Source organism: Acipenser ruthenus, chromosome 13 (genome assembly GCF_902713425.1).
Source record: "Acipenser ruthenus chromosome 13, fAciRut3.2 maternal haplotype, whole genome shotgun sequence".
Taxonomy (NCBI): Eukaryota; Metazoa; Chordata; class Actinopteri; order Acipenseriformes; family Acipenseridae; genus Acipenser; species Acipenser ruthenus.
Genome location: NC_081201.1, coordinates 6,291,104 through 6,314,767, shown reverse-complemented (window position 1 = coordinate 6,314,767; position 23,664 = coordinate 6,291,104). Strand labels below are relative to the sequence as shown.

The 23,664-nt window shown below is 41.6% G+C and overlaps 2 protein-coding genes across 10 annotated transcripts in view; one reads left to right on the top strand and one right to left on the bottom strand.

The window, feature by feature from the left end:
- The first annotated feature begins 323 nt into the window (after positions 1-323).
- LOC117418367 (serotonin N-acetyltransferase-like) lies at positions 324-3,274 on the top strand. The gene is made up of 3 exons (XM_034031330.3): positions 324-648; positions 1,847-2,001; positions 2,110-3,274. The coding sequence occupies exons 1-3, from the start codon at positions 339-341 to the stop codon at positions 2,413-2,415; spliced, it is 771 nt and encodes a 256-aa protein (XP_033887221.2). The 5' UTR covers positions 324-338; the 3' UTR covers positions 2,416-3,274.
- Positions 3,275-3,483: 209 nt separating this feature from the next.
- LOC117418366 (inactive rhomboid protein 1) overlaps positions 3,484-23,664 on the bottom strand; it is a 61,697-nt gene continuing 41,516 nt past the window's right edge. For 5 of the 9 annotated variants that reach the window (XM_059035555.1, XM_034031325.3, XM_034031324.3 and 2 more), the window contains 19 exons: positions 22,156-22,340; positions 21,342-21,480; positions 20,524-20,654; positions 19,274-19,378; positions 14,967-15,180; positions 14,522-14,728; positions 13,689-13,811; positions 12,558-12,721; positions 11,471-11,722; positions 10,496-10,607; positions 10,229-10,303; positions 9,807-9,968; positions 9,410-9,513; positions 9,003-9,066; positions 8,249-8,343; positions 7,671-7,746; positions 6,484-6,584; positions 5,162-5,315; positions 3,484-4,488 (listed from right to left, as the gene is read on the bottom strand). In XM_059035555.1, the coding sequence (XP_058891538.1) occupies positions 4,069-4,488; positions 5,162-5,315; positions 6,484-6,584; positions 7,671-7,746; positions 8,249-8,343; positions 9,003-9,066; positions 9,410-9,513; positions 9,807-9,968; positions 10,229-10,303; positions 10,496-10,607; positions 11,471-11,722; positions 12,558-12,721; positions 13,689-13,811; positions 14,522-14,728; positions 14,967-15,180; positions 19,274-19,378; positions 20,524-20,654; positions 21,342-21,455 (2,673 nt within the window). In that variant the 5' untranslated portion in view covers positions 21,456-21,480; positions 22,156-22,340 and the 3' untranslated portion in view covers positions 3,484-4,068. Of the gene's footprint in view, positions 4,489-5,161; positions 5,316-6,483; positions 6,585-7,670; positions 7,747-8,248; positions 8,344-9,002; positions 9,067-9,409; positions 9,514-9,806; positions 9,969-10,228; positions 10,304-10,495; positions 10,608-11,470; positions 11,723-12,557; positions 12,722-13,688; positions 13,812-14,521; positions 14,729-14,966; positions 15,181-17,575; positions 18,599-19,273; positions 19,379-20,523; positions 20,655-21,341; positions 21,481-22,155; positions 22,341-23,664 lie in introns of those variants that run through there. The other 4 variants (XM_034031327.3, XM_034031326.3, XM_059035556.1 and 1 more) reach the window with 3 other exon arrangements.

Here is a 23,664-nt window from a genome sequence, read left to right as displayed (position 1 = left end):
GGATGAGAGAAAACAAGGGTGGCAGCTGGTGAGAGGGAAAGGGATTGTGAGTGAGTGTGTAAGTGAGTGAGTGAGTGTGCGTGCGTGTGTGTGTGAGTGTCTGTGAGTGAGTGAGTGTGCGTGCATGAGCGTGTCTGTGAGTAGTGAGTGAATGTGTGTGAGTGTGTGTGTGTTTGTGTGAGAGAATGAGCGAGTGTGAGTGTGTGTGAGTGAGTGTGTGTGTGAGTGAGTGTGAGTGTGTGTGAGCGAGTGTGAGCGAGTGTGTGTGTGTATGAGTGAGTGAGCGAGTGTGTTTGCACGATCAGGAGATTATGTTAACTGGCTAATATACTTAGCCGATGCTCTCGCTCGGTAATAAGCTGGGCAGTGCTGTTCCTTTGAGCAGAAAACCAGAGTCTGACTCAGAGCTACACATAGAACTGTGTGCCAGTCGCTCGATCAGGACATTCTCTCCACGCAGGGTCACTCAGGGTTTCATGATGGCCCAGCGGCAGGTGAATAACTCTCCCTTCCTCAAGCCCTTCTTCCTGAAGCCCCCGATGTGCAGCCCGAGCCACAGCCGCCAGCGCAGACACACCCTCCCCGCCAGCGAGTTCAGGAACCTCACTCCTCAGGACGCCATCAGTGTCTTCGAGATCGAGAGAGAAGGTATGGTGCAGGTGTTTGAAATGAGTTTCAGCAAACAAGAAACGAGGTGCTGATTTTTATTGCAAAAAAGTTGGAGTCAAAAGTTTACATACCCCAATGGAAATTTATAATTTATAGAAATTTCTCGAAAACAAAGCATTTGAGGAATAATCTTTTGTAGCAAAAAGTTTTACTTTCGTGGCTGAGGAAAAAAGGTTACAAGAAACAATTACTTATTTCAGCAATTTTTTTTGCAAAACTCCAAAAATGCTAATTCAGAAGTATTCATACCCTTTGATGCTATGATAGTATTGTCTACAAGGTGCTAGAAATTTCAATATGATAATACAGAACCTAATTCTAGGAAAGTCTAGAAAATGCTGGATTGTGGTGAACATTCTTAGAGAGTATAAAAGGGTTAGGCATAGGATGATTGCTGTCATTACTATCTGAAGACAATTATTTATTGTCATAAAGCTGGATAAGGATACAAGATTTCCAAGCATTGAGTATCCCAATTTCAACTATTGTTTCTATTATCAAGAAGTACAAGACTCATGGTACTGTCACAATGCTCCCTTGGTCTGGAAGAAAGAAGGTTCTTTGGTATGAGTTGAAGGCTGCTGTGCACAAGGGAAGTCCTCGGAATTTGAATGAACTGGAACAATTTTGCGTTGAAGAATGGTCAAAAATTACTAAAGAATCATGCCAAAAGCTAATTGACAAATATCCTAATCATTTAAAAGAGGTTATTATTGCTAAAGGTGCCTCAACTAACTATTAATTTCAGTTTCCTTGTCAGGGTATGAATACTTTTGAATTAGCATTTTTTGAGTTTTGCTAAATAAATGCTGAAATAAATAATAAATAACTTTTTTTTCCCTTATCCACAAAAGCAAAACTTTTGCTACAAAAGATTTTTCCTATAATTATTTGTTTTCGAGAGTTTTTTTTAGAAATTATACATTTCCATTGGGGTATGTAACTTTTGACTACACAATTGTGTGTGTGTGTGTGTGTGTTTTAAATAAGATGTCTAATAATGTAGCAGAACAATGAGCAATGGCCCTTTTGTATTGCGCACATTTGCACAGCCTGCATAATTAAAGACAAAATAATCTGTTTCTTAGTATCAGTACGTAATCCTCAAGGTGAAGTTCGGCTTTCAGCCCCCCTGCAGCGCCTAATCCCCGTCTCTGTCTGTCTGTCTGCCGCACAGCTTTCGTGTCAGTTTCGGGGGAGTGCCCCCTCACGCTGAAGGAGGTCCTGAACTTTCTGGGTCAGTGTCCTGAACTGTCCCTGGGATGGTTTGAGGAGGGGCAGCTTGTCGCCTTCATCATTGGCTCCGGCTGGGACAAGGAGAGGCTCTCACAGGTCAGTTTGCATCATATATTTCTTTTTACTACCCATCGCTTGCCTATACACAGGGGGTCCTGCAAATCGGATGGTCTTTTAAAAGGTTTGTTTTTTGTTTATTTCCAGGACGCCATGACGACCCACGTTCCTGAAACTCCCACAGTCCACATCCACGTGTTGTCTGTGCACCGACACTGCCGTCAACAAGGCAAGGGGTCCGTCCTGCTATGGCGCTACCTGCAGTACCTGCGCTGCCTGCCCGGCCTGCGCCGCGCCCTGCTCATCTGTGAGGAGTTTCTGGTGCCGTTCTACCGCAAGGCTGGCTTCAAGGAGAAGGGCCCCTCTGCCATCACTGTGGCCCAGATGAGTTTCACCGAGATGGAGTACCTGCTGGGGGGAGCGGTTTTTGAGCGCAGGAACAGCGGCTGTTAGGAAAGAGGCGAGACCTGGACTCTAAACAAACGCATAGCCCGCTTGCAGGCATTCAAGGGAAACACGCGTTGTTTTATAAGCTGTAAATGGAGGTATTTGCATTTCTCGGCAGTCTGCTTTATATTCCCAGCGATTTTAGGTCACAACACATGGCATGTTTTATTTTGTCAACCGTAATCCACAACCTAAAACCATGTTTCTAGCGGGTCACGCCACCTGGCGGAATGGTTTTGCAATCGCAGCATTTCTGACGACTGAACAATTTCGTTTTCAAATGTAAAAACAGTTCATCTCAATACACTGACAAAGCCATTTAACATGGAGTGTTATGTTACCCTCCAAAATTCCATTCTATAGATGGCAATTGGATGTGCCAATTCAGAGAATTAAAAAAAAACAAAAAAAAACAGCAATACCCATATAGAATAAAGAATGTTTAGAATGATTGATTTTTCAATGTTGCCCATTGACAAAACTTTTTTTTAAAGATGCCTGTAACAGGGTCTACCCAATGCATGTTCATTATTTTATTGTTTTTTTTAATGTTTTTGTGGGTCTAGTTGGGTCAGTCCCCAAACCAAAGAAAACCGCAGGACAACTGCAGCACAAGTGCAATAAATTGTAGCAACGTATCTGTTTTGTATCAAACTGTACAGTATATGACTAGTGCTTACTCCCCATAATGTTGCTGAATAAAAGATAGAATGGGATTATAATGGATTAACTGACAATGTGATGTTGATATGTGAAAAACAGTTTGTATATACTTCCTTTAATTTCTACATGTTTTGCTATATTTACTCTTGCATTGGTTAATAAGTAAAAGTTGATGAAGCTAGAGTTGTCTGCAACCTTATTATCCTCTCCTCTGTGACACTACACAGTTATAAATAGAAAGCTAACATAGTTTTAACACAGGCACACATGTTCTTGAAGGGTATTTTTCTGATGATGTCTCAAATGTTGGTTAACAGAGTGAAAGTGGAGCAGAGGTTGTCTAATGCTGGGCAGAGAGGCTGTAGATTAAAGAAACAAATAGATGTGAAATAAGTGGCAGAGACTGGAGGAGACTGTTCACATTTCTTTCACTGTATTTTCAATTACAGGTAAGTGGTAGCTAAAACACTACCTATTCTTTCATCACCACTTATTTGCAGTAGTAAACAACGATGGTTAACATTTTAGTGCTCAATCTAGTGTAATAAAAACATGGCAGTAGTTGGTACAATAGTTATCAAGAAGGCACCCAAGGTTGTTTTTTTTTTTTTTTTCTGGTAAGAGTCCAAGTCTCTATGATGTCAGGTAAAAGGCCAGTCCTGGTCTGTCAAGTGCTTTAAAAAGAACAGGAGGGAAATGCATTCATACAGTTGTGTGCATAGAGGATTCTGAATACAAATAAGAAAGAACATCCATATGTTTTGAAAATCTCTGGAGAAGGAAGGATTTGTATTCAAATAACATTACTTCTTGTTCACTGAGGGCAGAAAAAGTGACCTCATTTTTCAGTCTGGGAGGCCCCTAATTAGGATTTTTGGCATCAGTGTGGGGTGCGTGGGGGTGGGTGTGATTGCAGAAAAAGGGAAAGATTGGTGATGCCACTTTCTGTAAATAAAAAAAAAGAGACGCACATTGGTTTTGTCCAGGATAGTGGTATTAGTGGAGGTGCGCATTGAGGTCGTATTTCTCGCAGAACTTGTCGGTGAAGGGGATGCAGGTGAGGTACTCGCACCACTCGCACGTGATTGGGTAGACGTAGAAGAGCACAACGAGGCCGGCAAAGAGCCCCAGGAACACCAGCAGGAAGACGATGATCTGGCAGCGCTTCCGGTACATGTCAAGGCGGCCGAAGCTGATGTAGGGCAGGAAGGAGAAGGACAGGAAGAAGCCTGAGATGAAGCCAGAGATGTGGGCGAAGTTGTCGATCCAGGGCAGCATCCCAAAGGCGAAGAGGAACAGCACCACGCCCACCAGTTTAAAGAAGGCCCGCCACGGCCGTGCCAGGATCTGCCAGCTCTGAAACAGCTCCACGAAGAGGCAGGCCAGGATCCCAAACTGAGACCCTGCCGGTCCCACCTGGACACACAACACACAGGGACAGCAGCTTAGAGAACTGTACAAAAGCCAGGGACTGTTTATTCATTGTTGTTATTAATTGGTAATAATTGGTCCAATTTAGTAATTTAGGACACAGTTGGAACAAAAACCAGGAGGGACACCGGCCCTTCTGGACCAGGATTGGACACCCCTGCCAGATGTTATTCTGCACCAGGAAACAAATACTTGTTTTTCTTGTGTTTATTTTTGTGTGTGCCATCAGATTGTGGCAATAGTAGGAGCAAAGGTTAACCATTGAGGGACTGTTCAAACCCTCCCACTGCATGTTGATTATGAAATAAATATACCGTATCTATTTTTCACTTTTGTACTCACTGTGGTGAAAAATAAAACACTAAATATAATCTGCCAGTAAGATGGACACTGGTTGATGATTTATATTAGAACATTTTTTTAGCTGTGCCCCATTAATAATGACGGTTTCTGATGCCACCACAGAGGGGGTCCTATTTTTCAAGTACAGTATTATTTTAAATTGATATTGAATTGATCTACAACACGGAGGGGGATATAAATCTCAAAAAGGCCCCCTATGGAAGCTTGTACAATTGAATAGGCCCCAGTGTGTCTGAAGTGCTGGTGGAGGAGGGTACGTGGGTTACTTGTGCTGGGGCTGTGTGGTCGGCTGTACCTCAGCTCTGTAGGGCAGGAAGATGGCGCTCGCCAGGTTCCCGGTGATCCCACTCAGGATGTAGATGATGGAGATTCGCAGCCAGCCTGCCAGCTTCTCCAGGTCCCGCAGGATGGTCATCTGGAAACACACCGACACCAGGCAGTGCAGGATCCTGCAGGGAGAGGGCACAGAGGAACACCCTCAACGCAAGGTACTGCAGGCAAACTTTCTGGAATTTCACCATGGCAAAACTGGATACTATATTCCCGTTTTGTCATCCCAAAGCATGGAATAGAAATCAAATTGTGCTGAGAATTTACAGATTCACTTGTTTCCCTCCAGCTCTCTGGTTTGCACAACTGCTCAGTAGGTTACATTTACATGAACATGTTACAGCGATAGTAACCATACTGGGTCTAATGGGTTAATGGTAAAGAAGGTCCATTGCAATCATCATAAAAAGGAGGAAATGGAAAGTAAATTGCTCTTCTGTAAAGAGTGTGTTTGTCTAGTTCAGGATTAATTACTTTAAAATCAAAGAGACTTATCTTGGGCTCTGAATTGTGAAGTAGTTAAGCAGGGTGCATGTTATGCATGTGCCACACAGCTCGGCAATCAGCTCAGTGTTCTACTAAATAAGTCTCGCCAGCCATTAGGATCATTACCACACCCCTGCTGCAACTTATAGACATGAGGACCTCCAGCCCCTGTCCCAAAGCCTTTAGTGGACACCTGAGCGCTTCTATAATGCTTTACAGAACGGCTCTATTTACAAGAAATGGCGTGCTTTCAGTAAATGACTATTGCAGTAGACAGCCAATGTTAGTAATGCCATTTATTGATGTATTATTATTATTATTATTATTATTATTATTATTATTATTATTATTTATTTATTAGCAGACGCCCTTATCCAGGGCGATTTACAATCGATGTAGCTTAGTTTTGAATAAGGCAGGTCCATAAATATACATCCAGAACAAGAAAATGAAATAGCAGACTTTTAGGTGTCCCTACCATGAAAAGAAAGTCACCAGAACCCACAATGTCCACAGCAAAAAACAACTAGATGTATCCTTATAGCATTGTTTGATGCACATTGAGTGTCTTGCTAAATGCTGTTGTTACCTGTGATATTCAGCATCAGTACAGCATTATAAAACCAGACTTGTTTTGATTATTTATACTGACACTGTTCACAAATGCTAATTTGACTTAGCCCTGTTTGTTCCCGATTTAAAACTGGTTTTCAAAATGACTTCCAGTAGAAAATGACTCAATAGATGCGAGTCAGTGCGCACAGCTAGAACAGGCAGCCCAAGGCTGGTGCACACTCTTACCCAGCATGGAGGAAAAGAGACAACCACAGCCTGTAAAACTGATCAGGGACCTCTGGGTTTAGAAAGGGAAGTAATCCACACACGTCATCCATACAGTGTACCTGCAACGAAACAACAGAGTAAGATCTCCATTGCTCAGCACTGGCAGCCGAGATGGGGTGCCTAACATTACATACATTCGTTTGTAGTATAGTTAAAAATCAACACATTTGTATGAGGAAGTGCTTTCAGTTTGTCCCATGCTTTGCGGGCATGATTTCCTGGTTGCCGTATTAAACATAACCATATGATTATTAATCTAATAAACAGTTTCTACTCTGCAAAGCTACTATCACTATTATCTTGGCTGTTGCTTGCTAAAAAATACAAGAGTTCTTAAGACAATTGCTAGAAATGACGACCTTCTTTCATAAGAACACAAGGCAAGCAATCAAGTTAAAAAAACAAGCCACCTTTTTTTGGTTTTGGGTCCCTTAGTAGCTTCTAATCTGCGTATTTGGTATGTCAATCAGCAACAATAAAATTAAGAGTTATGAAAGTTGGCTGTTGGCCCCTTGGAGCAACATCCATTTGCAAGCTGATGGATGATGAGCAGAATGTGATTGGCATGCTGCTGATGTAGGTTAAGGCTTCCAGCTTCATTGCTGCTCTGGTCTTGTACCAGTGAGATGGGGTAAGCCAATTAAAACTGTCATGCTCAGATAACATTACACACTTGCCACGGTTTCATTTCAGTTTTTAATTGGCAACGACTAATTGCCTACATATTAGCTGGTGAATCAGATACCAATGTCTGTATTCTAAAGAGACAGCACCTTTAAGCCCCTGACCCTACTGTATACGAGCAGCTGATCTGTTTCTAACACACACACACATTTTTACATCCAGCAGCCACCCCACCTTGCACTGTGCTCTAGTCTCGACTCACGTGTGAGAGGTAAGCATGGTCAGTCCTATACTATACTGATGGACACCAGGTGATCTGAAGAGCATCACAAGAGTGGTGTTTTAGGAATCCCGTGATTAGGAAGCTCTCAACATAATCCTATTTCTGACCTCAAAGCGTAACCAAACACCTCTTACGATTCTCACTACACACCAGCACCTGTGACCTGAACACAACGCTGAGTACAATACCACCCATCACCCTGACAACCTACTGTAAACACAAACAGTGACACATTTACCTGTGAGCACAGGGTGGCCGTATCGTGAAAATGCCCATTCATAAAATCACAATACTCTCTGGACGTGATTTCACACCTAAAAGAAAAAAAGGGAATGCAGAAAGACTTGCTGGTATCTCATCACTTGAGAAACATATCCCATGTAAAAGATAACGTCTTGGGTCCCTTTTAAAAATGTTCATAAGTTTAGGTTAACCATGCTCCCCCCCCCACCCCACCCCATGTTTATATTATGCATTTACCATGTGGGGACGTATAACGCCATATATTGTAAGAGCCCCACTACTTACTCTTTAAGGGTGGAAGAAGGACACCATTCTGTTCGATTTTTACAAGTTTGGGATGCAAAGGGTCCTATAATGTTTTAGACTTGTGTCTTTGTTATATATAAAATCCCATTTAAGTTTATGGGGTTGCAGATGTAACAAATCTGCCCTGATAATCAGAGACTGTCTCGTATATAACAAGGCTGTGTGTTTTTCTATACGTGGATCAGCTGTGCTATTTTAACCATGTTTGAAGAAGATCACCCAAATGCGCAGCTGCACTCCTGGATCTTAGCAGTTGGTTCTTCTCACCTTCCTTTGGTTCCAATGCAGCAAGGTCTGCCTGTTAAGACACAGTCTATATGGGGGAGGTTGGTCTGCTTCACGTCACTTTGTTTGGTGCAGATCTTGGTTACATGAGAGAGAGAGAGGGAAGAAGAAGGAGGATCACTTTAAACCATTACTGATTGTAATGTGATGGCACTGACAAACAAACAAACAAATGAGCTGTCTGTGTATAATGTGCAGACAACATCAGCTCTAGGCTTTATCTACAGTATATCTTGAATACCAGGTAATTAGCGGAGATCTATAATAATAATAATAATAATAATAACAACATCTTTATTTTTATATAGCACCTTTCATAGTGGACCACCATCACAAAGCGCTTTACAGAGGTATGCTGTGAACTGTGCACTTACAATAGGACATTGATTTAACATCTCATCCGCAGGACGGAGCACAAGAAGGTTAAGTGACTTGCTCAGGGTCACACAGTGAGTCAGTCAGTGGCAGAGGTGGGATTTGAACCAGTGACCTTCTGGTTACAAGCCCTGGACTTTAACCACTGAACCACACTGCCTCCTACAATACAACCTATCAGAATAACCTAAAGCATGTACAGTGATGGAGAATGAGGTTTATTTCCTCTACTCCAGAGCTAACAGAATTAGTGGCTGACCAGGGATTTCCGTATCTCCTGCAACCTAGACTATCAACTATTGCTCCCCCCATTGTGACGAGGTAACGGATGATTAAATTTCCTGGGTTCTACAGAACTTACAGGCCATTTAGTGATGTCATCGGGCCACTCGTGAGGAGACACAGAGGCAGGTTCCTCGCAAAACCTGCATCAACATGAATTAACAGGGCGTCAAAAAGCAAAGTGACATATGTGGACAGTGTCATTCTGAGTACTGGACAACACAATGCATACTCATTCATCTGCCAGTTACAACGCACACTCGACATGGCTAACATTGCATTTTACATTTGTATCAAGAATTTTATGGTCACCATATAATGGAAAATAAGAAACACGTATTTATGTTTTTCTTTTAATTTGATAGTTAATTGCTTCATATTCCTTTTTTTTTTTTGGTCTGTTACTGCATTGCAATGAATGCCCATAGAAATACATCATGACTGCTTGATCGATTGAAGCAGTTATGCATGCTGTACTTTGCTTACCTGGGATCCTGGTGACAGACAGACCCAAACTGTCTTGTGCTTTTATTAGCCAGTGCTGGGAAGCTGGGGTGCTGGGGCCATTTCACCCACACAGCCAGTGTGGACTAGAGGAAAGAAAAAGAAAAACAATGGTTTGAAACATAACTGCTGAAGTGACGGAGGGGGACATGCTGTTTATCTGAAATAACAACAGAAAAACCTGATGCTACTTTCCTATTAAAGCACTTTTGACCAATAGGCTGCTGGTAAAATGTTAATATCTAGATTTAGGGGGGGACCAAATGCGGAACCTGAATTAAAAATGCAATCTTTTATATTGTTTTGGCATTAGCAACCGCCTTCTTTGCTTTGTGAATACTGTGTACGTCTCCAGTGCAGGATATCTGTGAGCACTTACTGAGCACTCCTCCTCAGAGGTCTGTACGCAGCCTGAGCGGTCGTTTCGCACGCAGCAGGCAGAGAGTTTCTCCTTCTGTCTCTTCTGCTGGATGAGCCGATGCACCTGCTGGTCGTGCCGCATGCAGGGGGAGAACTTTGCACCCAGGTGGATGAGCGCCTCCTGCAGGACACGAGAGGAACTGCTGTCAATTCCGGATCAACACAACTCAGCCATCTTGTTAGATTAATTTTTCTTTTTTATTTATCGTCCGGTTACACAGCCTTTTTTCATTTTGTTTACAATATTTTAATAGAAAAATGTTAATTGTTTATTTAGTGTAAAAAAAAAAATTTAAGTACAATAACTTAACTGACCAACTACAGGGTAACTTTCACATTCTATAAATTGAGTCACTTTAAAATATGAGATTTGTAACTTACCGAACTTGGTCCAATCCAGAAGTTTTCCTGATATACATATTTAACATTTTCATAAACACCTTTATTCCTTAACACCTGGCAAAACAGAGGAAACCACAATTAAAAACAAATCTATTTATGGTAATTTTAACCGTAAGATTCAGATTTTTGCCACAGGACTGTAGATATAGTGAAATGACAAAAAAAAACCCCAAAAAATAGTATGTTTATATTAACAACTGACCACACAATTAATGCCCCGTCCCAAATAAAAACGTCTTTACTTACAGAATCTACTTTCTCGTTCTGTGAAAATCCCACTGGTGCAAATCCATAGATAGACACTGCCAGGATTGTGATTAGCAAGTGGACGAAGGTTATCCAATATGTGAAAAATGGTCTGAGAGTGAGAAGACACAATTTTTGTTTAATCATATATTCTGCAAAGTAAGTTCTACAAGATACCCCCACTTCTTAAAGGCCGGGCCTCTAACAGACAAGCAGGCATGCTTAGACAACTTTAAACCATCCGAAAGAACAAGGGTGGGTTAAACAGCAAGACATGATTACATGGAAGTAGATAGGAGCTGGCTTGTTTCCAGGAAACTTTATCTGATAACATTCATCCAAAGGAATGTGTTAATTATATATGCATTACCCTGACAATGAAATGCACAGGTATTTTATTACTGTATATGTAACAATATCTGTTTCTACTTAACCTTAACCACAATATATAATTTTTTTAAAGGGGAGGTCTCATTTGGGGCTATATAAGATTAATTATAAATGTACAATGTGTGTTTGCATTCTGGTTGCCCTGCAGCAGGATTTTTAGATTTTTAAACAGTTTTCGCTGTGACTAAGTGGCGATTGAATGCCTTCCAATGGGCCATTTTATCCTGTGCAGGGGCTCTGAAACAGAGGTCAATCTGACTTGTCTAGTTTAATATCCCTCTCTCGAATTCAGCTGTTGATCAGTCCTGGTTTGACTGTATTTTGCACATATTCAGAGGTGAATTCTCTACCTCAGTGCATCATCATTTTGCAGTAGGATTGTGGGAAGGAGAAGCCCTGGGCTTGCACATGGCAGGGAGGAGGGACTCACTGGGAGCAGTACATACGTTTACACAAGCTGAAAACGTGAGCGGCGTGCCAAGAGAGAAACAAAGAGCATACTCAATCAAGGAGACAGAATTCAACTAAATATATTGTGATTTACCCCCCCCCCCAATGTAAAGCACAAATCTCCCTGCGTCTCACCTGTGGTCATCCATGTCCTCTATCTGTCTCTTGACATAGCTGTCGATGCGCTTGCGGTACGTGCGGTTGGTCAGCTTTCCCACTATGCCCAGCCCGTACGGCCTCTTCTCCTTTGCAAAGAGCTTCTTGACGGGCACAGAGATCCTCTGGCCCCGCCTCTGCCCGCTCACGCTCACCACCTCCTGTCGTAACCGGACCTTCGGCTGCACCAGCGGGCCCTCCTTCCCCTTGCGCCAGCCCCGCTCCAGCGGCCTGAAACAGGCGAGGGTTATCTACAAAGCATCTTTATAGGGCTTCTTCTGTGTGACAAATCAATACTGCTGTATAGAAAACTGACACTAACCTCGAAGATACAATAAATAGAGATACAGTTGTTGCTTCTTCCCCCCTAATGGAAGTATTTAACTGCTCAGTCTGTTTATCACCTGTGGGCTCTTGCTACTCTAAGATGGCTTTTTTAGAATCAAATTTATTAAGAAAATTAAACTGTCCTCCAAAATTGTTAAATATATATTTTTTAAGTTTTCAAAATATAAAAATAAAGATTTATGCAGGAATATAGCTAATGTTGGTGTTACACCAAATCCTTGTATGAGATAATTCATTTCACACTAAGCCCTACTGAATATTAAACAAACTGTACACGCACGCTGTAGATTCAGATGGAAACTAAACTCCAGAAGTGTAGGGGCTTGTTACTCTAGCTTACTCATTCAGTCTGAAAAGACTGCTCTGGGCAGCTAATCTGCTTCCCTGAAATCCATGACTAATATCTGATGTTTGTTCTGTTTAAATGATGCTGCACAACATTGGCTGGCAGAGCAGCCTTCTCCCAGGAAACAAAGCATTCAGGCAGTCAGATACACATTTCAGATGTTCTGTTTTATTTTTATTTTGTATTATTATTTCTATTATTAATGTTGTAAATAATTCCAGCCCATGTTTAACATACTAGCACTGTACAAAGTTCTGTGAATTTTAGTGCACTGAGACAGCTGATTGACTGACAAGAGAAGATTGCATGAACCTATTTAGCACATTTTAGTGCGACCGTCCCACAGCAGACACGCACACCCGCCATACTCACAGCATGAGGTGGCTCTTTTCAAGCTCGTTCTTGTCCAAGGCACTTCCGGTGAGGTCCGTCTCATCCAGGGCCTTGCTTGCCTCTGCCTCTTTGATGGCCGCCTCAGAGGGTGACTCGAACACTTCGTCAGGGTAAGTGGACATCTCCTCATGCAACGCACCATCCTGGACCAACAGAGAGAGGGGGTTACTAGAACAACAAGCATCTCTCTAGATTTAAGGACTACAATTGTCCACTTTGTTTTGTTGTCTGTTTTCAGCACGTCCCACATTGACGTTACTAAAACACAGATTTTGATTACTTGGGTTAACGAGGGCAAGAGAAGTGGTGAGATAAAGACAAACAGAGATAAAATGTGCGCCCCTGCTGTCACTGTAACATCTAACAAGTCCAGTAACGTAAAGAATTGAGCAGTATGACAAGTGGGGAGCTAAACTGTTCAATAAAACATTGCCACAAGATGTCAGTGTTGCATAAGGCAGGACAGTGATGTCGCTCGGGTCTTTTGAACACCTTCGGACATGTTCACCTGCATTTTAAGAGACACATATTATAAGACGAGTCAATATATAGGTGTATGTACACATTAAAATTAATGTGTATATATATTTTTTATTTTTCTGATTTAACTTATTTGAATATTTCAATTAATTTATTAACTGTTACTCCTATATTTGTGCATTAACTGAATGTTTTAAGAAATGTACGGTACCACAGTTTTTTGGCAATACCTTTTATTTCTCAGGATCAGTTGAATATGTATATAAAACACACTAACTTTTGAGACTACAGATGTTTCTTCTTTAGACCAGGATTGGAAACTGGGCAGTTCAGCATCAGAAAATGTAAAAAAATATAAATAAGCTTGCTTTAATCATAAGCTTTTATTTTCCTGATTAAACATTGCCTCTAGCAGGAAAATGAAATAAACCCATCTGCTTTATTATTTGATTCCTGTTTTAACTTGTTGGTCCAACAAAAAGTATCATCATTCTTAATGCTGATTTGTAGCAAGGTGATAAAAGAGTCTTCTGGGATCTTGCTAAAAATGTAAAAAATTGCTTAACCCATGCTGTTTTCCAAACATGACAGTTTACTTGCAGCATCTTTGATTTAAACACAGAGCCTCACCCGTGCAAAGAAGGAGGTGTCGAGATCATCAGGGAAGTCCACGGTGTCCTCCTCCAGGAAGCTGGCGGGGGTGAAGCTGCGTCGTTGTGCCCGTCGCAGAGTGCTCTCCTTGAACGACCGGCCCTGCAACAGGTTGAGTGAGCTCAGTGATGGCTTCTTAAACGACATCTCCACCACAGCTTTCCCTAAGCTTCACTTAGCAAACTATATACCACTTACAACAGAGTTTCTGATCTCCATATCCAGGACCTACCAATACAACTGAACTATCCCTTTGTATTGAGGTATTAATCACTCCTATTCTTTTTCACATACTCCAGAGTTTAAAATGTACAAACTGATATACCTCTTTTTTTTTTTTTTTTTTTTCCAAATCTCTGGCTTGTCTTGGACAACTGACATGTAACACAAGATGAAGATTTTTGAAAACAAATAAACATGCTGGAACGCTAATGACATCACAAAGTTCTAGAATTCCTGAAAGAACTTACAAAGTTGCTGTTGGAGTTTGTTAAGTGAAAACTGACCAGCGCTGGGTTGCACCAGCTGAAAAGCTATAATAATGCCATAACTAAACTAAGTTTTAACTTACGTATTGCTTTTCCAACAAAGCCTAGTTCTACCAGCCAGGTTCCGTTTTCTTTAGATGTAAAAATGTTTTATTTTTTTTGCAGGATTTGTATAGTGCCACATACCAGTAAGAAAAGTCTTCTTGCATTTGAAATGCAGCTCCCGGATGCTGACATGATTAATTAATTCAGATGTTTAAAAAAGGCTAGCTGGAGTAGTTTAATGGTGAAGCAGCTCTAATTATCCAGTCCCGCGTTCCTCACCTTGACGAGCGCGGCGGCAGCGCGGAAGCTCATCCTGGCGACAGACTCTCGTTTGCGTCGGCGAGGGATGCGGTTGAAGCCGGAGCGGGAGCTGGTGAAGGAGCAGAGGGAGGTGGCGCCGGGAGTGATGGGGGTGTGAGGCACGCTGTACCCGTCAATCTCCTCCACCATGCGGAAGGCCCTCCCTCGCGCCAGGGGGTCGACGATCTGAAAATCAAACAAGACTCTAATGACTTTTAAATCATAATAACATTTCCTTAAACTCTGTTGTAAGTTTAAACTTATGTCTCTTAGACTCAACTTTTTAGTTGGGCCCCACAATCTTGCCTTTTAGGGGTGAGATTATATTATCTTAACCACACCACATGTCATGTCTTAATGCTAAATGACTTATGCTCCCAGCTGCCTGGCTGACACTATTGCCAAGCTTTGGGGCGCTGCCTACCTTCTGCATGCCGTGCTGGGAGGCGGGTACGTAGAGAGGGGGCGGGGTCTCGGTGCTGGTCAGTGAGATGTTGTCCTGGCTGGGAAGGTCCATCTCCCGGATCACCTGCGGCTTCAGCTTCCCGTAGCGCTGGCTGCAGTGCCGGAGGCTCTTCCGCTGCCATTTCTGAGTGGCATCGCTGTCCTTACTGACTCCGAACCAGTCTGCCGTGCCCCTGATGCACAGAGATTGAAGAAATACTCATTTTTGTATTACCAATGCAGTAGGTTCCAATGATAACTTGCGCTCCTTAACATTAGTATCATAACACAATCCCAGGGTATTGTAGCCAACCTTAATTAAATGACCAAGCAGCCTTAACTGACCAAGCCAAACTTTGTTTCCTTTTTTTTTTCTTAATTACAGGTATATATTAATATTTTAAAGAGTACAATGTGACTCAATGTAACTAACTGGGTTAATATAGTTTAATATAATATTATCCAACTTTTTCATATCAAATTGCATTGCTGCAGATCAGAGTTAAAAATGACTCCACACTAGTGTCTACGTGCGTTGGTAATAGTATACACAGCCTTGGTCGTTAGTCCGTACTCTAGAGGCAACTGAAGTCAAGACAAAGCTCACATTCCAGTAAACACACGGCCTTATGCTATGATAAACTAACAAACCCAGCTACTCTGAAGAAACACAGTTAAAACAGTACTTGCGTGTATTTCAGCTTCACCATCTTAAATCCGACAAGTATTAACAAGCAGCCCGTACAAGAATAAGTGTTTAAACAACACTGATGATTATAGATATTAAAATTCAATGGGCTCTGTTCTTTCTGTTTTGTTTGATTTAAAGACAGGGCTCCACTGAAAATGAGTCACAGATGAATCTGAGCTGGGCGGCTGAAGAGTTGTGTATATTAGGGGGAGGGTAGAATGTTTACAGTGGAGAACTCAGACTCCTATTAATAGCACAAGTAAAAATCTGTCTGCAAACTATCCAGTGTGTCCACACATCCGCAGAGCTATAGGTGTTTAGAGGTTTGTATTCAAGGCAGCGTTCACAATGAATTGTGACAGAGTGCACAGAGGTCCACATTTTGAATGACAATCTTAAGAGTGCTAGTAAAAAGTTCCAGCACATGACTATCCTACTTAGAGAATTGGTTGGTCATAAGAGCTTATCTCAAGCTCAGTAAGATTAGCCCAATGAGACAGCGTCTTACCAGTATCATTGCAGGTTTAAGAGCAAATCTGTTTCCATTATATATTTGTAACCAGTTCCACTGTGTTTTTAATAATAGCATACTGCATACAAATGGACCCAAGTACATCTCAACACTTTTTCATCAGAGACCGACATTCCTATATGCTGAGCTGTCCTACCCTGCTGCAGGGCTTCATTAAGGGCTATATTTAGCCAGGACACAGTTTAACTAAAGGGCTGGGGTGTGTACAGCATGCTTCCATGTTTATTTACTCTGGTAAATTGCAAGAACAATCAAGCTCCTGAGTCACTGCACAGGAGCATTGTTTTTGTCTCCAGTTATCAAAATAATACATTTCTCTGCATACAATCTAAACAGATGATAATCACCAACATTCTAATAAATGAACCAGGGGACAGTGCAGCATGTTGGTATACAGCACAGTCATTGATATCATATAGATTACTCCACTTTTCAGCTAGATGTGCACTACAGCACATTTCTATTTTGCTGTCTGTGCAATTTATCTTTACCCATAATTATAATTGTTCAGGGCCAAACCGTGAAAGTGTGAGTCTAATCCAATTAAGTCAAATACCTCGGTGTCAAAGCAACTTTGCTCAATATGCAGTTCCATCAAACCCACAGGTTGTGGTAGAATGTAAATGTGATCCCCTGCTGCTGAACTGAATGATAATTTATGGCAGAGCTCTGTTTCATTGGCACAGAGTGCTACATTACATAGTGCCAGCCTCTAATTTCGAGGGCTGTTTTAAATTGCACAATCATATTCCTTGGGGCTGCGTTTCTCAGCTAATTGGTATTCAAAAATACGTGAAGTCCATATTATACCTCTACAGCAAGTTCAGCATAGGCAATGGCTATGTACCCTTTTCCCACACAGCCTCCAAGACAGTATTACCCCTCCAGTCCAGTTAGGTGTAGTTTAGTCTCCATGCTCTTTTCATCCTTGGCCTCACCAAGATTTCACCAAGCCGATACTAAATTGAAAAATGTGATCGCTGCCTGACCCGATTGACTGGAACTAATCATCTTCCAAGCCTCCCGAGGCAAACCCCAGTCATTCATTGTTTGTACACAGTACGGTATATAAATGACCTAACGTACTAAATAATAATAAAACAACAACGACAGCACAGAAAAAGGATTCCCCATCCAACAGGAAGTCTCAAAGCAATCACAACAAATTTGCAAGAATACAATTTCATAAATGAAAAGCAACTAAAATATCAAATTAATTTTCCCCAAAAATATGAATTAGATTTCATCCTTTTATTCTTTCCGCCTCTCAGTTTGCCACAAATATACTGTCCTTTAACAGACTGACTTTGTTTGCTCTATCTTCACTGTGTATAAATATCTGATTAACAGAAAAAAAAGGCTTTACCTATCCAGGTCCTCCCAATTGGCTATGTCAGACATAGTTCCAGCACAGTGGCAGTAGATATTCCCATGCTACCAAAAAGATACTGGACCCTCAAGACTTGCTGGTCATCAGGTCCTGTAAATAATCCCACACAGGTAATCCTTAACAGCTTCGGTCCATCGTTTAAAATGACCCAAAGTGTGGTACCACCACTTAGGACTCAAATGGTCATCACACACGTCACTGATCTTGAAAACAAAGCGCTCTTTCTTCTTTCTGCGTCTCTCCTTTCCTTTTTCTAAGCCTGGGTGCCAGGTAAACAGCTACAAGATCATATCGGCTACATCCATGAGTCAGTGCCTTTTCTTCTCTGCGGCATTCCGTGCATTCCAGAGGTGGCTCAGAGAAGTGATCAGTTATCCAGTCGCTGCATGCAGGTCGCTCCCACCTTGGAGCTCAGTGACACAGATTACCCAGCAAGTAACCCCAAGCTGCTGCTGCAATCAGATCCATTGCAAAGCGTCTACATATGAACTGAGGTTTTCTAAAATAAGACAACTTTTCTTTTTTTCCTTTCTCAGCCAAGGAAAAGTTACGTGTTGCATGCTGTGCTCATTCAGGAAACAGGAGAGCCTGCATGCCAGGGCATGTTCTCGCTGTAGAGTTCAATAACCAGACTGAGGGAGGGAAGCATGTGAGCTCTGGTCATGTGCACGTGCAAATCAAGTCACAAAACTACTGTAACATGATACCCCTCTTGCAGGTTTTCCTGGAGTCTCACCTGGGCTGTCTTCTTGCCACACCCCAGAATGATGGTTAACTCACACTACACTCAGTTTCTAATGCTGGAAAACTGTGCAACTGTTTAACAGCATTGAATATAACACCTGACCTTGCCCTTGCCTTGGGCCATGAAAATGAACTGCTGGGTGTTTTATATATAATCCTTAACTCACGTCATACAGACACTACAACATGCAATACTGTACAATGATCTGAATAAGCTGAAGTCATGTTTAGAGTTAAAACAACAACAACATTCAAATGTGTTATTGTATAGAATTTGCATTTATAAAATTCTTGTTTCCCCACATGCCCTGGCATGTTATAACTGTAATCTCCACTGTGTAGCATACAGTAAACATCTTCTGCAATAGAATGCCCTCACTGCTCACCTACTGTAGCACCCCCCACGGCTTGTGTGATCTGACTCAAATTACTTTTCCCAGACATAAGTAGAGCTCTGATTCTACTCAATCATCAACACTCTTTTGCAATAACAACTATTGAGAACTTGGACCATTTGTACAGCAAGCATTAAAGACAGCTTTTAGAGGGTTTGTAGTTTTCTAAAGGACTGACCTTCCAGGCTGCAAAGGGTTTCAGTAAAAATGTACTTGCACTGCAACGTGACTAAATGTGTGAAATTCAAAAGACTTTCAATATTTTGCAGTTTGTGCAATTTGTTTTATCACCATGAGCTGAATTTTTTTAGTTCATAGAAACTATAGAGACAAACTCAGCTGTACAGAGGAAAAGCCATGTCTTAAACCACAATGCAATGGGAGGCTTGTTTTTTTTTTTACTGTACTGCATACAGTGCCCACAGGAACCCTGCTGATAGTGTAACTTGTTTGCCATGCACATGAGAAAGGTGGATGGGCTTCGTGGTTAGAGCATGTACACAGTGCCATGCAGGCTCCACCGTGGAGCAGGTACCTTAGGAAGAGTCTGGAAAGAGACTGTGGCTTCCTCATGGGCCTCCGGGCAGCACGCTGTCCCTTTATGGGCACAGTGTTTATTCTCTCAAAGTGCACCCTCTTGCTGCTGGGCAGGGGCAGTGCAGACGACAGGGAGGAGAGAGAGTGAGAGAGAGAGAGAGAGTGAGAAAGAAAGAAAGAGAGGGAGAGAGAGAGAGAGAGAGAGAGAGTGAGAGATAGAGAAAGAAAGAAAGAAAGAGAGAGAGAGAGAGAGAGAGAGAGAGAAATTGAGACATTGCCGTGTGGTAAAGAGACTGAGTACAGCGTTAGTAAAGGAGAAGAGGTTTAGCAGTGAATGAGGAACAGAATCAGAGAAAGGAGAGAGGGCAGCCACTGTGGGTAAACCTTTGTCCATCTAACAATTTCATTTCTTGGCAGTGTAATTATATATATATATATATATATATATATATATATATATATATATATATATATATATATGATGGTATGAAAATATGTTTTACAACCAAGTTCTCTATTTAATCTCCTTTAGTTTCTGTTGTAAAACAGAAATTCTTCAGACAAATGTAAATCTATATTACCTTACATAACAATTGTAACTGTTTAAACATCACCATTCAAATTTGTAATACATAAATAAATAAATACATTTAGATTTATAGAATTAAAAAGGTCAGGAAATCTGCAGTGGCTTTAGGGATAGTGGAGAAGTCACAGTATACCGGTAACTATGACTGTATGGAAATACGATGAACAAATACATTCAAAGATTATCTTAACATCAATGTTTGTACTCCAGCTCCAACACAGAGGCAAAGGAATACACCTCTGAAAACACAGAATGGAAATAAACACAGCTCATACTGTTGATTTAGCTTTTGAAAGAGCAAAATACTGCACCTATCTTGCTTGTTTGACATGGATGCCCCCTTGTGGTAAAGAGATACATATTCAATGTAAGATTATTGCACAGAAATACACCTGTTTGGGTAAAAAGCTAGCAGAGGCATTTCATATGCTGAGGGTCCTCAACACCGACCCTACAAAGCATGCCATATACTTGTATACTACACCATCAGTGATTGTGCATTGGTTGGTTCTAAGAGAACAATTTATAACATCTGCCGTTTTCTGCTCTGTCCCCTTGGCCTTCTGGGGAGGATGTGAGATTCAGTAAGCAATATCAAGCCTTGGAGTTTCAGAAGTCTAAGAGCTTTTTCCTAAACTGTTGGGGGCAGGTGGTCTTACCTTTTGATGGTCTGTGTGATTGAGGTCTGGCGTTGGAGGGGGGGCTGCCGGGTCTCATTGGGGGGGGAAGGCAGGCGTGTGTTTTCGTCCGGCATGCTGATACTCCTCAAGAAGCCCTGGCGCTGGAAGGGCTGCCACGGAAAGAGTATGAAGGGGTGAGAATCCGGTATGGGAATGTAAGGAGGTGGTACAGCCTACTGTTCACTGCACACAGCTTACAGACTACAGAACACTGGTCTGGTGGGCACAGCCGACAGACTGGTACACAGCATATCACTGTGGTTTACAGCGTGGGGACTGAAATGGACTGGTGGTTAGAAATGAGTGTGGACTTTTGGCCTGAACTGAGGATTGAGAAGCTGTATAGCCTTGACAGGTTGGTCAAGGTGGTTTAGAGCAGAGGGCTGATGGGCAGAATGGACCTGACAATAGCTATTGGCAGAATACTCTAATGGTTCCATTATGTTTAACGAGAACGATTACCTTACAGGGAACTGTACTGGAGATATATTTTTTTATCTTCATCTGTGCATAAAAGCATACAAAGTTTATAGTTTAAAGCATATTGTTTCAAAGCAGCAAGCTTTGCTTTCACCCTGGTAGTCTGGTTACTTGAAGTAATGCATTGACCTTCAGATGCTTAAATAATATTGACATTTTGAGATATCATAAAGTTATTTTGTCTAATTCCAAATTATTTCCCAAAACAAAAAGACTTGCAATCTGTGAGTGAGCGTGAGAGAGGAATAACAAGTCATCAGTGTGACAGAGAGGGAAAGAGACGGCCGGTCGGGGTGCAGTGCTGGCTCCTGGGTTACCTGAACAAAGGTGGGCTCCTCGAGGGAGGCGTGGGCGGTGGGGATGTCCAGTTTGAGCCACGGGGGTTTCTTCCTCTGCAGGCTACTGGTGCTGTCCCGTCGCGGCTCAGCCATGCTCACTGCTCTCTTCTCCGTCCAGCTGGAGGGATTAAAAATACCACGTGTTAAGAACTGCAGATAATGGTGTTAGTAAGCATACAGTAGCATGTGTCTATAGAACAGAACACTTGCAGGGATGGAAATAAGACTCCTATTGCATAGCAGTTTCATCCATTCCAGGTTTTAATATGTGCTTGATAAGACCCAGTGTATAGGAAATAAGATCAGGTTTGTGTAATTAAACATAGTAAAACCAGGAATGGATGAAACTGCTACGCAACTGGAGTCTTATTTCCATCCCTGCATTTGTATTGTCATTCTTACTGCAGGTATTATAAAACCAGATTCCTCCAGTGAACACAAGCATCATCAGGGTACAGGCTTTCCAAAATAAAACAAACAAACATCTAACCCATTTATCCACTCAAAGCAATTTTTGGAAGACAATGAAAAACTAGAAAGAAAGAATCTAATAGGAATGAAAAACGATGTGATGAGATGTGATACAATTTCTCACCACAAGATGGGAATGTACAACGGCCACAGAACAAGTCAAGATTCTCCTTTTCCAGCCACTCTTGTAATAAATGTGGTAGACACGGCTGCTTATTTTGGTCACACCCATTGATCTCCCTAGCTCAAGGAAGAAAGTGGAATGGATTTCAGCACCGCCTGGTGACCACAAAACTAACATCTTTAGACTATAGCAGCGCACCTGTTTTACACTGGGAGCTGCTGGTGGTGTCAAGTCCCAATGCAGTTCAGACAGTTTTTGTGCCAAAGGCAGCAGCCAATCTCCAGAGTCATTCGGAGGTCCGTGTGAATAATGACACCCTCACCGTGACAGCATGTCACTCCAGCAGGTTTTCTAGGACTGGGATGGCAATGCCTTGATGTAATCTGTGACATAAAAAGGGAAAGCGATTGCAGAAATGACAGGAGTGTTGTTAAGCATGCAGGCCGACCTTTCCAGCCTTTTATCTGGCGTTAGACTCAGAAAAGCTGGATTCGCCTGCCTGGGAGGAACAAAGGCACACAGTGGGGAGGACGGGTTCTTTTTAGGTGACAACATGGCTTCCTTTTGTTATTTTATTTAATGTGTTTTTGGCTACAGTACAATATGAAGCTGGGGAAAAAGCGAGCAGTGGAGAGCAGCTCCAACCTTCTCCAACCTTGTAGTAGTACGAGGGCAAAACAGGAATGTCGCTGATTGATGTGGAAGAGATTAATCTGTCTGTATGTCAAAGTCCATTGACTAAGCAAATTTCTGAGTCGCAAAAGGTTTTTTTATTATTATTTTTACTGTACTGAACCTTTAGTTTGAAAGGATTAACATTATTTTTGGAACACTTTAATTACATCGTAACAGTAGCATTATTTCATAATGAAGTATGATTCGTGTATTAATTTTAACAGTCAATCCAACAAACTAAAAAGAAAATTCAGAAAATGAGGTTAAAAGCTTTGACTTGTCTCTTATTTTCACTGGTCATATACACTGGTCATATACACTAAACTGCCAAAAAGATTTAAATAGTGCTCTTCATTAACCCATCTTAACAGGCTTTACAAAACATCAGCCAGAATTCACAGTACCACCAGTTATTTTTATACATACTGTACAATAGTTTAACATGTTGTACAGTATTGGGCTAACATAACTGCATTCACGAAAGCTTTGATTACAAATCAGGAGTCAGGTGAAAACTATGAAAGACCATAACATTTTTCAATTTTAGCCCTTTCACTGAAATTCTTCTTCAGTTGTTGCTTTGACGTGGGTGAGATTGCTTGGATTCACCATTGCAGAATGAAACAGAAATGAAAAACAGTTTTTGTGGCTTCTACTGATCCAATTCGTTTACTGCAAGCAGCTGCTATTCGTGTCCTTGCATTTTAGGCATTGGAAAAGGTAGGCATGAATTTAATGAGGGACTGTACAGAGGCTGCTTTCGCATGGAAGTCCTTGAAAAGGACCCTTTCTTGCTGATTGTTTCTAAATATAAAAATGTGATAGTGGCCTCTTTCCAAGCTCTAATAACTAGATATGGTGTTGCTGCAGATTTTCATGTATTAACTTTTTAGGATGTGTGTTTTCTTACACTGGCTCGTTTTCACCAGGGAGAAAAAAAAACAAAACTGTTGCTGTTATTAGGATTCTGAGTTACCAGATAATTAAACCAATGTTTTGGATTGTTAATTTTCATACTCAGTTAAATACAGA